At 37.9% G+C, this 12,285-nt stretch overlaps 1 protein-coding gene across 3 annotated transcripts in view; it reads right to left on the reverse strand.

Annotated features, from left to right (window-relative positions):
- Window positions 1–12,285, reverse strand: part of Asap (ArfGAP domain of ASAP) — a 44,637-nt gene that overhangs the window by 7,023 nt on the left and 25,329 nt on the right. For 2 of the 3 annotated variants that reach the window (XM_083080645.1, XM_083080646.1), the window contains exons 3-15: window positions 10,048–10,193; window positions 5,916–6,170; window positions 5,104–5,189; window positions 4,754–4,910; window positions 4,171–4,435; window positions 3,848–4,075; window positions 3,199–3,421; window positions 2,910–3,090; window positions 2,376–2,651; window positions 2,081–2,200; window positions 1,757–1,967; window positions 1,091–1,381; window positions 840–1,003 (exon numbers count right to left, since the gene is read on the reverse strand). In XM_083080645.1, the coding sequence (XP_082936771.1) occupies window positions 840–1,003; window positions 1,091–1,381; window positions 1,757–1,967; window positions 2,081–2,200; window positions 2,376–2,651; window positions 2,910–3,090; window positions 3,199–3,421; window positions 3,848–4,075; window positions 4,171–4,435; window positions 4,754–4,910; window positions 5,104–5,189; window positions 5,916–6,170; window positions 10,048–10,193 (2,603 nt within the window). The remainder of the gene's footprint in view (window positions 1–839; window positions 1,004–1,090; window positions 1,382–1,756; window positions 1,968–2,080; window positions 2,201–2,375; window positions 2,652–2,909; window positions 3,091–3,198; window positions 3,422–3,847; window positions 4,076–4,170; window positions 4,436–4,753; window positions 4,911–5,103; window positions 5,190–5,915; window positions 6,171–10,047; window positions 10,194–12,285) is intronic. The other variant, XM_083080647.1, reaches the window with a different exon arrangement.

Raw genomic sequence — 12,285 nt, forward strand, 5'->3', positions numbered from 1 at the left:
ATATATGGTATTGTAAATATGAACGAGATGAGTATGAATAAGGGTCGATGTACATGACGTATGGTTAATACTACAATATGCGAAATACTCAAGCCTGCACGAGAGAAAACTACACTACGGAGGAAAACAACCTGTTAGTTATACCTTCCCCTACTGCATTAGTATAAACTTCGATTAAACGGCCATCCGGTATGTGTGCAAACAGGTAAGGTGTGAAATAGTGCGATAGTTGTATAATGTTGATATCAAACACTTGTTAGAAAATATATAGATGTAACATGAATTTTAATGTATAATAGTACCACTGGCAACCTCATTCGAAGATAAATTAGAGGAGTGAAAAATCATATATGAGCGAGAGTTTTACATATTAGAAATATTTTGGTCAAAACGTTACATTCGCTCAACTCTTATATTCATTATATTTAAGAATATATCTTTTCATAAAATGGTATCTATTAATATTTTGCATTTGTTAGGATATATTTGCTAAAGAATCTTGTCATTTTTTCATCGAGATATATTGAATTATTAATGGTATCTTGTGCATTTGCTGAAGCAGCTACAATCTCAGAGATCAAATATACAAAACACTCGCTCAACTTCTCCTTTAGAACGATGTAGATAAATCTTGTCAAAATCCTAAATAAATTTTCATTTAGTATTTCGTTAGCTTTCAAATCGCCAATGAACTACGACGTACGTATCAAATTCAGAAGAAAACGCAATCTTACATTTAGTAAAAAAGAAAGGTACCTATCTCGTATATAAAAACAATATTTTCCCCAATTTTTTCAAAATCGCGAAATTCCTATTGAGACAATTTAAGTACAACTTACCTTTCGCGGTGGCGGAATAGGATTGCCCAGACCATGATCCGAGCACATGGAGCTCAGAGATTCACTGCTACGTCCATTGCTGAGTCTGGACGTGACGCCGGATGGTGCTGGAGGCGGTGGATTTCGCGGTCTCTGCAGCGTCGAGCTGTTCATTTTATCCATACCTATTCGCAGAAAGAGATAGATACACATCAATATAGTAATTAGAATATCAGCAAGCTTCGCCTGTGAGATTTATCTATCGAATGTACCGTGTCCGGTTGACGAGTCGCCACTCGGTGATCTCTTATGATGTTGGCTATTTAGTGTGTTCAACGTATGCGGTAGAGTGTGTAAAGTGTGGCCGGCTAAAATCGGCTCGCTGGTCGTACGACTGTGCGTCGACGTAGCCAACGTAGGTAGCGTACCATAGTGCGATGACGGTAGTACAACACCGCTTGCGGTAACAGCATTTCCGGTGGGTGGCGGTGGAGGTGGCGCTACCCGCTTCTTCAGCGAGCCGTGGATGTTCAGTGAAATGTCCGGCGCCATGGGTGTGGGAACTGCGCGAAAATATTGACATAATCAAAATACTAGCAATACGAGAAGAAATTTAAAGTTGATTACAAGGCTACTATAATTATTATAAGTGCATTCGACAAAGAAAACATTGTTTTTAGTTGTTTTGTTAATATAAAATATTAATATAATAATGAATAATATATAATAATGAATAATATATACACATTCAATGCGTCAAAATTTGTTGGATTTAAAGATAAGCAAGACATTTAATTGCTATTGAGTGATCAACTATTATTATTATTTATTTTTGCTGAATACAACTTTATTCGTTAATTATTTTAAATCATAGTGAATTTAATACAGATTTATTATGTAATATATGAAATATTAAGATTAAGAATATGTTAGCTTACCAGCTACAGGCTTCCTCGCTTGTGGTGGCGGCGGCGGAGGCATTTGTTGGCGATTCGTCGAGGCACTCGGAGAAGATCCGCTTTGTAAACTATCGCAGGTGCTACTCCGACTGCGCAATGTTACTGGGGAATCACCCGATCCGGTACCACCACCTCCGGCGTAAGACGGTGGTCTGCTACGTGATTTCTTTTCAGGCGTTAAGCATCCGTTCTGCAAGAGAAACATTTGCGATTGTGAATATATAATTAGATAGATATATATGTGAATTACAGAATCAATATAGTAATTTAGTCTGTTTTAGCACTGGAGGTTAATGCACTCACTCTGTCCTCTATTATCGTTTCGTCATCAGAAAAGTCCGTGGAACCCTCATCATGAGAAAGATTCCAGTCAATGTTTACATTGTCAAATAATGTCTTCTGCCTCTGGAGAGCATGACTGAGCTGAAAGTAATGCGTTAATTTTTTATTTTTCGATTCTTTGAAGGAAAGCAATTTTTTTAAGCGTATTTTAATTAATAAAATATTACAAAAAAGTGAAAAAAAATATATATCAAAATGTTAATGTTAAGCAAAAGTAAATTGAAAAGTATTTATTTCGTTAAAATAATTAAATTACCAATTCTTTGCAGGTATGGTGTCCCATTTCCTGGGCAATATCCAGCGGAGTCTTGTCCTGTTTATTCCGATGTGAAGGATCCGCGCCAGCTCGTAGAAGTAGTTTCATTGCTTCCGCTCTATCATGCCGCGCAGAAAGATGTAACGCCGTTTCGCCGTCGATAGTTGCCCTATCGATGCCGCCGCTAGGCATGTTTTGCACTAGAAAGTCCACAATGTGCAAACTGCTGCCCATCTCGCGCAGAATGGCCAAATGTAATGCCGTTTCGCCTACGTCCTAATCAAAATAAATATAGATCTTTATAGAATTTTGCGGAAAATAATTTAATTTTTTTTGTATGATCAGATGAATTATTTTCTAAATCTAAAGAGAAATTATCTGGACATAAATTATATATTATAATTACAAGAGAAATTAATTATTAAGAGATTAGAACACGTTCTATCGCTATTATTTATTTCTGCAACCATAAAAGCTGTTTCTCTTAATCATCCTCGGATATAGTTCTATAAAAAATTTCAATAGTGCTCTCACCGATGTTGGCAACGGTGCAGCAAGATCTACGTTTTCGGCGTAAACTTGCAAAAGTTGTTGTAGGTCACGATTATTAACAGCATGCTCTAAATCGGAAAGCAAATCGCGCTCATCCGCGCATGTATTCATCACATATCTCTTGTCCACATATTTGGCGCGTATAAATTCGTATCGCTCTTCCCTAAAAAAGCAAAAAAATAAATACCGAATAAAACGGAAATGTGAGAAATGTTGAGTGTAATTAATGGATACGAGTACGCATCGTCAAAAATTTTATAAGTTTACTCACATCGTCGACGTCGGTGACGGTTTGAGATTGTGACGTAACGTCGCTTCCATCACTTCGTTAAATGCCTGATTGGTCATGTGTCGAGCGAGCAACAATTGAGCGGTGCCGACGTTATCCAACGTCAAGGATTGTATTCGCGATATGTGCACGCCCAAGTCTCGGTGGATGCCGCTGCACTCTATGCACACTATTATGCCGAAGTTCGTCGACAGCCACGTGGCGTCTGAAAAGGAGACAATTGTCATTCGACAACAAAACGCATCCGCGAGAACTGGAGCGCTAGCAAAGTTGCCGCTTTGTTATGCGGAAACATCCGCGACAATGCTCTTACGGCCAGCGAACCGGAGAACATTCGTGTCATCCGATGACAGAAACATTCTTTCGGCGGTGAAAAAAAGCCTTAATTTTAGTGTCTGATAAAGATATACTTTGAAATTAAAGACAGCGACTACTTAACAATTCCAATAAAAAATTCTTATCATAGAAGTGCGATTTATATATAATCGTAGAGATAAATTAATTCTCAGTTTTCTAATACGTCAATTTGATGGAAAAAGGCGCTTTAGTCACGCGTCGAGTATAACGGAGCGGACTTGGCACGCGTTAGAGAAAGGCCAGCCGCTAACAATCTACGACATTCAAAGTTTACCGTTCTGCGAGGAGCAATCGCAGCACTGATCGTTTCCGGGTAATCGCATAACGCATCGTATGACTGCCTGCTGCAGTTCCACGAGGCTAGGGTTGCCACTGCCGGCCTCCGCCTTGCCGCTCGCATCGAACGCCCGCAGTAGGGCACGTTCCTTGCAATTCACTAGGACTGACATCCATGCGCGCTGGTCCGCCTCGTCCTCCGCTTGAAAGTGGTACGTCCTATTGTCTGAAATCGAAACAATGACAGTATTACGCGGCGTCTGTCGCATTGTGAGGAAACGACGAGAACGGAGTCGCTTGAGCATCAAGCGTAACACTTACAACTGATGAGATCGAAGCCTCGTTTGTCGTCCGGCACCAATTTGATCTGACAGGTCAATAGATTCACCCTGGTGGGCGGTTTGTTCTCATCCGCGTGACAGATATCGAGGTATCCCTCCGCTTGCACAGCGCACCGCCTCTTCTGCCAGACTCGCCTCATTTTGCCTTCGCTCTTTTTCAGCAGGTGGCCGGAACGCGTGACACCGTGTTGCTTGTCACCTTGCAGCTGATGCAGCGAGTAACCAGCGTTTGCGTTCGCGTTTAACTGTGAGATACATCATAAATGTTGTTTAAGATCTACAAATGACGTACAGCATAACAGAAATTTAAAATAAATAAATAATTCACAAAATTTTTTAGAGATAGTAAAGTTTTTTATTTAAAAATATTAGCAAAGTGTTTTAGCATGTAATTTGATATTAAATAGATTGAAACATACGATAATTCTTAAAGAAGAAGGTTATTGTTCCGATGAAAGTGAAGAAGTCATGATACCAATTAAAGGCTATTAAGTCTACTTCTACAATCGCGCTTTCCGTGACGAATTGATGTTAGAAAGAGAATTGGCTATCGGCAATGTTACCTCTTTGTCACATCCAGAACTCCTAAGAAGACTCCTAAGTTCCGTTAGTCGTCTCCTTTCTTCATCCTGCGTCTGTCTGATTTTTTGCAGCTTCACGCTGAGATCGGCTACGTACGAGCCGAAGTGTTCAATAGTCTTCAAGCCATCCTGAAAATAACTAAAATCCCGAACAGATTAAATCTCGCCAGAGAACTAAATTAATGCTTTGATCATTCTTCAATATCTTATATTTCAAAAATTAAGATTTCGAGATAGATAAATATTTCTTATGATAATAATTCAGAATGAATTTAATATTATAATCGAGATTAATACATCGATCAATGGATTAATAACTGCATTACACTCACTTCGTTTGCGCGTGATAATATTCGACTAGATGTTGTAACAGCTCGATACCCTTCTTCGTTTTGATCTCATTCACTTTGATCAGATACTGCAAGCAAACAGAAAGTAATGATTGACACAGTTTGGCAACTCTATCTTCTCGCTCGTGCGTTCCTCAAATACACTTTTATCGTAAAAGCAATCTGCAAACTATCTCTCATCATTTCTTTAATCTTCATAAGGACAATTTGATCGAACTCCACCCATTTTACGAAGAATAAATTTCAGCATTGAACATTCTGTTAATCAGGTTTTAAATTACAATACGTTTTATATGTAAGTAATTGTTTTTATATTTAATTATTTAGTTTTCTAAAAATTTATTATTTTTATCTTCTATAATTTGAAGTTCTATTAATTTCGATATTTTTAAGAGGGAAGGAAAAATAGATTAAATAATTTTATTTTTAGATTGATAGAATATTAGGTTGATAGAAAAGTTTTTTCATCTTTTTACTTATTTTTAATTATTAATTTTAATATTTTAAAATCTAATATCTACGCTGTATTATTTTTCAACGATTTCCAGAGAAAATATAAATGTCTGACATCTTGCACAGATTTCTATAGAATACAAAATATAAAACTACGTAGATTCCGCTGTCTAAAATGTAAATAAAGTTGTCGCGTTAGAAAATATACATTTTTCAATCCGACACACGACAGTTTCTAAACGATCGGATTTCGATGCACGTACATTGATAGTACATATATACATGTCGCTGGGGTACGACCATTTATATTTTCTGTTCGGATTTTTCTTTACGTCACTTACCTCGCACATTTGCAACTGAAACAATCTTCTCTCCTTCTCCATCTCGTCAGCGATCTCGGCGGGTGTGACTTCCGTACGAATCAGGCCGGCCTCTTTCGCGTGCTGCTTCTTCTCCTTCTCGATTTTCGCGTACTTAGCCTCATAATCCTTCCAAGCCTTCTCAAAGGGCCTTTTCAAATCTCCCTTTACGCCCCTTAAGTCACCTTTCAGCACTGAATCCAGCGGAAACATGACGATGTTGTTGATATTTTGCATCTGAAATCAAGAAAGGATCGATGATTGAATTCAGTAGATAGAAAATATATATTATTTTTATTAATTAATAAAAAGTACCGTGACTGGCACATTTAAAGCACAATAAATCTCAAAGTGAAACAAAGAACGGAGACATATTAAATACTAATTTTTTTATTAATCTGACTATTTAATGTATTTTTCAATTAAAAGTTTCTTGCAGTATAAATATTTTTAAATAGTTTGGAGACAGCAGTCTAAAACTTGAATATATTTTATATTTTTAATTACATAAAATTAATATATTTATTTATTTATAAAATAGAAATTAATATATTTATTTATTTATTTTTATAAAATTTATATAATTAAAAATATAAAATATGTTCAAGTTTTATACTACACTACACAGTAGTTACACGATCCAACAGCGCGGTTGACACTGCGATAAAAATACCACCGCATCAGTATCTATTAGATATAGACGTGAAAATATTGGTTCTTCTTATCTCTGCGCCGCGAGAAGAGCAAGAGTTATTTCAGATTAAGTGAGGTACGATATTTTATCTATTTATCGGAATAACCAGCTTGACAGGACTTGAATGGAAAATAGTGATGAAAAATACGAGCTTTCAGGAGCCTGGAACGGTAATCACGATCACCGCCTGATTCTAGCCAGTCAGTAAATAATGAATCATCGTCGATTCACGTCAGCACTTTGCTTAGCCCGTCGCCTCGCCCCGAATAGAATGCAGCTTCCTCTCGGAACCTGCTCCATCTCTTTCTTTTTCTTTCTCTTCCTCTCTAGGACGATCCCTCGACCGCTTCACGACTCTGAACTCTTGTGAAAACTCGGCTGGAAAGTGCTCAAACGCGCCGCATAATGGGACACTATGTGCATCTGATTCTATTCCGCAAAGAAAGTGGCAGGAATCACAAGTGAAAATGATGAATTGCATTTTCTTTATTATTATTATTAAATCGGGTCCGGAAAATAATAAACAAGGTTTCATCTAATTAATTGTAATCATCTTTATATAAATAAAATATTTAATTTTTTTAGCAGATATTGTGAAGATTATCAGGTCTTTCAAAAGATAAGAATGATCAATTTTAATCTTTTTAATCGTAATCGTTAATTGATTAATCAATTAACATTGCTTGTCTTTTATTCATGAAGAAAGAAAGATTAATTAATCTTTGCATATTTTTGTAAATATTCAGAGTGATTTAAGTTATTTATTAAAGAGACAATTCAAAGAGATAAATTCAATATTTTTTAATTCCGTGAAATTATCTCGAGAACGTAAACGTCAGAGAGAAGAAACTATTCTTCTGATTCCAATTACGGTTAATCACATCGATCAGAAATGATATCCGATAATCCGAGTTCAATTTGAAAAGGCTCGCAGTATTCAAGCGTTGGATATTACTTCCTGCTCTCGTTGGATGCAACGCGCGAGTTAAATCGAAGCCAACATCGATTGCAAATAAATTTGAACCAATTGCACGTGTGACGTCATCGCGATGCCCGTAGATGGTCGAACGCAATGGTTCGGAACTCCAGGCGGTCGGTGGTAAAAAAAAAAAGAGTAAGAATCGCATTTAAACGGCAGAGTTTAGATTCAATCCGCGATCGGCCCCGATACGTCGGGAACGCGGAGAGCCATTCTGAAATCGCAACCGAGGCGAGTGGCACGTTTAAAGCCCTGATAAATATAAATTCGCGGTCGCTCGTGCGTGATAGAATCTAGGAGAGTTTAGTATTTGCCCCCCCCCCCTCTCTCTCTCTTTCTCATGGCTTATAAGCGTGCACGCTTCACTAAACGTAATTATCCCACCGTGAGACGTTCCGATTTGCGCTGCATAGACTAACCGCATAGCGCGAGCTTAGGAAATTGTCGGAAGATACGCAGAACCAGTTTAAATCCGCATCGTCCGGCTTTTAAATCCACGCCCGGAAATGTGATTACACCCTTTTCTTTACCTCTCTTATTTTTTCGCTAATTTATCGGAAGAGATGTTTTATCCAAACACATTTATTATCCGTGCTTTTTTGTCAATACAATAAAATACCATGCGTATGATTAGAATTTAATATAAATTATCAATGCAATTTTTTTACTAATACACCCATATGTATAAAGTATATTTTGTACATAACTACAACTCTCTGAACTTTCTTTTTGCATAAATGAAATATGATTAAAACAAAAGTTATGTTATAGGCAGGTGTTCCGGTCTCAGTATTATACTTCTCTTTACGTGGAAGCGCTTCTTCCGTTTCTAATATTCGCGTCTTCCGGACCTTTTTACGCGAGACATCCTGTTAACGTGGACTTGCTGTATAATACGGTCGCTGAATCGAGTTTCTTAATTCAACGAAACGACGGGCAGCCGCAGGCGAAGCCTGAAGAATAAGAGAGGAGCCACTGCGGCAGGAAATTACGAGCGAGCGCACAGAGGGTCCTCGCCGAGCACAATCGTGTCAGCGTATAATAATGGGGGTAGCTAGACACCAGAAAAGTGAAAATATACGAGTACGGAGAGATTTTTAGTATTTGTCGTGGAATGATATAATAGACGAAGTGCATCTTGCGAATAAAAAAAAAGGTATCTCTTCTTCTCGAGAAAACAAGCAGTTTTATTTTTGCTCAGAAAAGAAAAAATTCAAGATATAACGACATAACTTGTAACGGGAATATTTACTTGGCATGTAAAAAAGGTGCAATATAAATATTTCGTTCTGTACACGATGCGATCGTCGATGTTTCACCATGTGCATGCATGTAATAATTCTGGAATTCACGATGCATGAAATTCTCTAATTTATTTTATAGCGATACGAGTACTGCAATTTGAGTGCAAGTCATAAATAAATATATCAAGCTGACAAGTCGGGAATCCAGAGACAAAAAGTCTCGTATGTTCGACAGCTGGGAGTTAGTTGAATGTTGGACGTGGAGAAGATTAAGCATCGAGAGTCGGGAGTTTACCGTCGTACAAATTTACATTCATCCTGTATTCATCATTCATCGCGACCCAGATATCCGTATACGATGCTATACAATCGCAAAGAGGAGGAGGAAGAGGAAGAGGAGGATGAAAAGGAGTTCAAAGGTATAATCCCACGGTGATGGAAAATAGCTTTAGCGGAATAATTTGCTTCTCTGACAGGACGCGTGCCGTGAATGTCATACGTTCCCGACGAGGAAACGCGGCCACAAATCCGAGGCTCTTTCTCGAGCAACATGATCGATCGTTAATCGGGAAAGTTGAAAATCTCTCGTGCAACCGATGCAATCTTACCGCGGGCGCGAAATTTTATTTCGTTGCGCACGCCAGCGCACGACCGGCGCACGCTTTTCATATTGATCGCCGGTTTAGAGATTCTATTTTTGCACCTACACCAATGTACGTACGTACGAAGAACGTACTACGCTAGGCTAGGGTCGTTGCCATCGGTTGACGATGGACCGTGAAGAGATTTTTCCAATAACGCGCATACACTGCAATATATCGAGGGCGCATTTATTAATATCTCCGCCTGATGAATTGTAAAATTAAAGGAATGTCGAAACGCTTCGATGAAAGTGCCAACAATGTGCATCTTCCGGGATCCTTCTTCGAGAGCAGTCATTTGAAGATTTTTTGATATGTTTAATTACATTAATATCACGCATTCTTTTAATTGTGTCATCTCTTCGATGCCTTTTCCCTGCAAAATTTGCTATTTTGAATTTTTGGAATAATTTAATCCGGTAAAATACACGGCTAAAAGCGACAAGAAGCGAAATATTCTGTGGGTCGCGAAGGATCATCAGCACGGAAAACACGGAATATTTCGTGACTCGCGTATGTGACATGTTAACATAAATTTCGCTTGTGAAGCACGTACCAGAGTTTTCATAAGGGCGCTTAGTTCCTTCGTGACCACCGCGAATTTGAGGAACGCCGCGCCTATGTCCGGTTCCTGTTCCTTTAGAGCGGCATCGCCGAGTCTCTCCAACGCCCTTCCTAAGTACATTTCATTGTCCACGTGAGCTGCAAAGAAACATATATAGTTAATTAAAAGTAACGATTACATATTATTTAAATTAAAATATTATATTTATTAGATTAAAATATTATAAAAAGAGATATTTTATTTAATCGTATTTTTTTTATTCATAAAAATATCAAGAAATTTAAAAAATAATACATAGTGTAAATATATGCAAATCTTTATATATTTATTACGGATGAAAAAATCTAAAAAATTTATGTAAAACCATTTTTCTCTTGAATCCTTACGAATTCATTATAAAACAGACAGATCCCTCTCATTCATACTTTATTATTTTATCTTCAAGAGCACGCCGTATTTTTCTCCACTCGAAATCGTTCACGTTGCTCGTAAAATTTCTACGCATTACACGAATATTAATTCAGACAAATATATAATATTTAACTTTGTATATTTTTATGTAAATATATAATTGCACTATTAAACGCCCGCAATAAAAGTTAATTCCTACGCTTTTCTCGTACACGCAGTACAGTCTGTATTCTGAATTTCACGCAAATGCATTAGTCGTGAGAAAGATAGATAAAACGAGAGAAACGCTAGGAGTACATAATTTTACCCTCTTCTACTGCAAGATATCACATATTTTACGCAGATCCCGCATTCCTCGCTTTACGAATTACGAAGCAGCCTTGCAAGGCTGCACCGACGTTGAGTGGAATGCACTCGTGCATTAAACGTTGCACTCTCTCTCGCTTCGCGTTCTATGATGTCGAAAAGGGATCTTTCTTCCTTCCCTGTCTCCTCTCGCGCGATCCCTTTCGCTTCCCGAATCTCTCAAGATCTGTACAATCTCAGCGCGAGGAGAAGCTCGCATCCCGCTTTCCAATATTCCAATAATCCCTTCCTCTTATTTTCTTGTCGGTTGCCAACTCTCTTCTCTTTTTTGCCTTTCCTGCCGACTTCCTGCAAAGTTGCTCGACCGATATCGCCTCTCGCATGCAAGTACATACATATATGACCGAGAGTATGGAATCTCGCTGGACTGCGAGAGCAAAGTGAAAATAAAAACGTTTCGCGTCCGGTTCGATGAACGGCTTCTCTTTCAGCGGGAGAAGCTCGTTTGTTTTTGTCGGAGACTTACGCATGTAATTTTATCAGAGAATGATATAAACTCTATAGATTCGCAGTTCGAATAATTTCATATTTTTATTCTTGTAAATCGAACTCGTGTAATATAATAATTTTATCACCCCTTTATGTGAACGTAGAATGTATAAAATAATCGAATTTCTAGAAAGAAATATATTAGAATTTTTGGGCTTTACTTTAATGAAATAGTTTCAAGTGTTCTATCAATCTTGTGTCAGACAATCTTTTTCGTACTTGCAATAGAAACAATGCCACAGTTTGTTATTCGCATTTTCAAATCATCGAATCCTTTGTCCCGTCCCTCTAAGCGATGCTTCAATTTCCTCTTCCAACTTGTTTCCAAACTCTTTCATTCAATATAACTGCATTCTCTCTCTCTTGAAGGAGAACTGCAATCTGATTGACTCCGAGTAATGTCGAAAAGCGTTTATCGCTCGACTGAAGGGAGCGCATCCTCTGGGAGAAATTTCATTAGCTGAAGGAAACTTCTCAACAGGATGTACCAAAAGATGTGGAGGCGAAAGGGACTAAAAGGTATTGTCCTCGTGTCGTCAAGTGATATTCGATTCACCCGCAGTGCAATGAATATAATCGTGGTCCATCCGAATGGATAAGCTGACGCGAATTTGTTCACTTCCGGTTGATGAAACTTTCAATTACATTACGAGAGGAAGTAAAAACAATTCCTTTTATCGAAAACGTGACGACATGGAAGTGTTATATCGTGCTCGTTTTAAAATTTCGCGTGAAACATAGTTATTGGAATATTCTGTCTAGTCATCAAATTTGTGCGTAAAACAAAATCTACGTAAAGAAGAAAATTAAAAATTCCCATTTGAGTGTGATATACATATCGTTACGAGTCTCTGTAAATCAAATTTCCGATTAAACGTCCCGATATTTCTTCCCCATTTGGCATGGACGACTTCCTTTACACCGAGTCCATTCGTCTTCCGTGCATTTCTCTCCCTTTTAAAG

The sequence above is a fragment of the Camponotus vicinus genome, unplaced genomic scaffold (assembly GCF_025532165.1).
Source record: "Camponotus vicinus isolate PSW18456_S1 unplaced genomic scaffold, iyCamVici1.0 SCAF_10, whole genome shotgun sequence".
Classification (NCBI taxonomy): Eukaryota; Metazoa; Arthropoda; class Insecta; order Hymenoptera; family Formicidae; genus Camponotus; species Camponotus vicinus.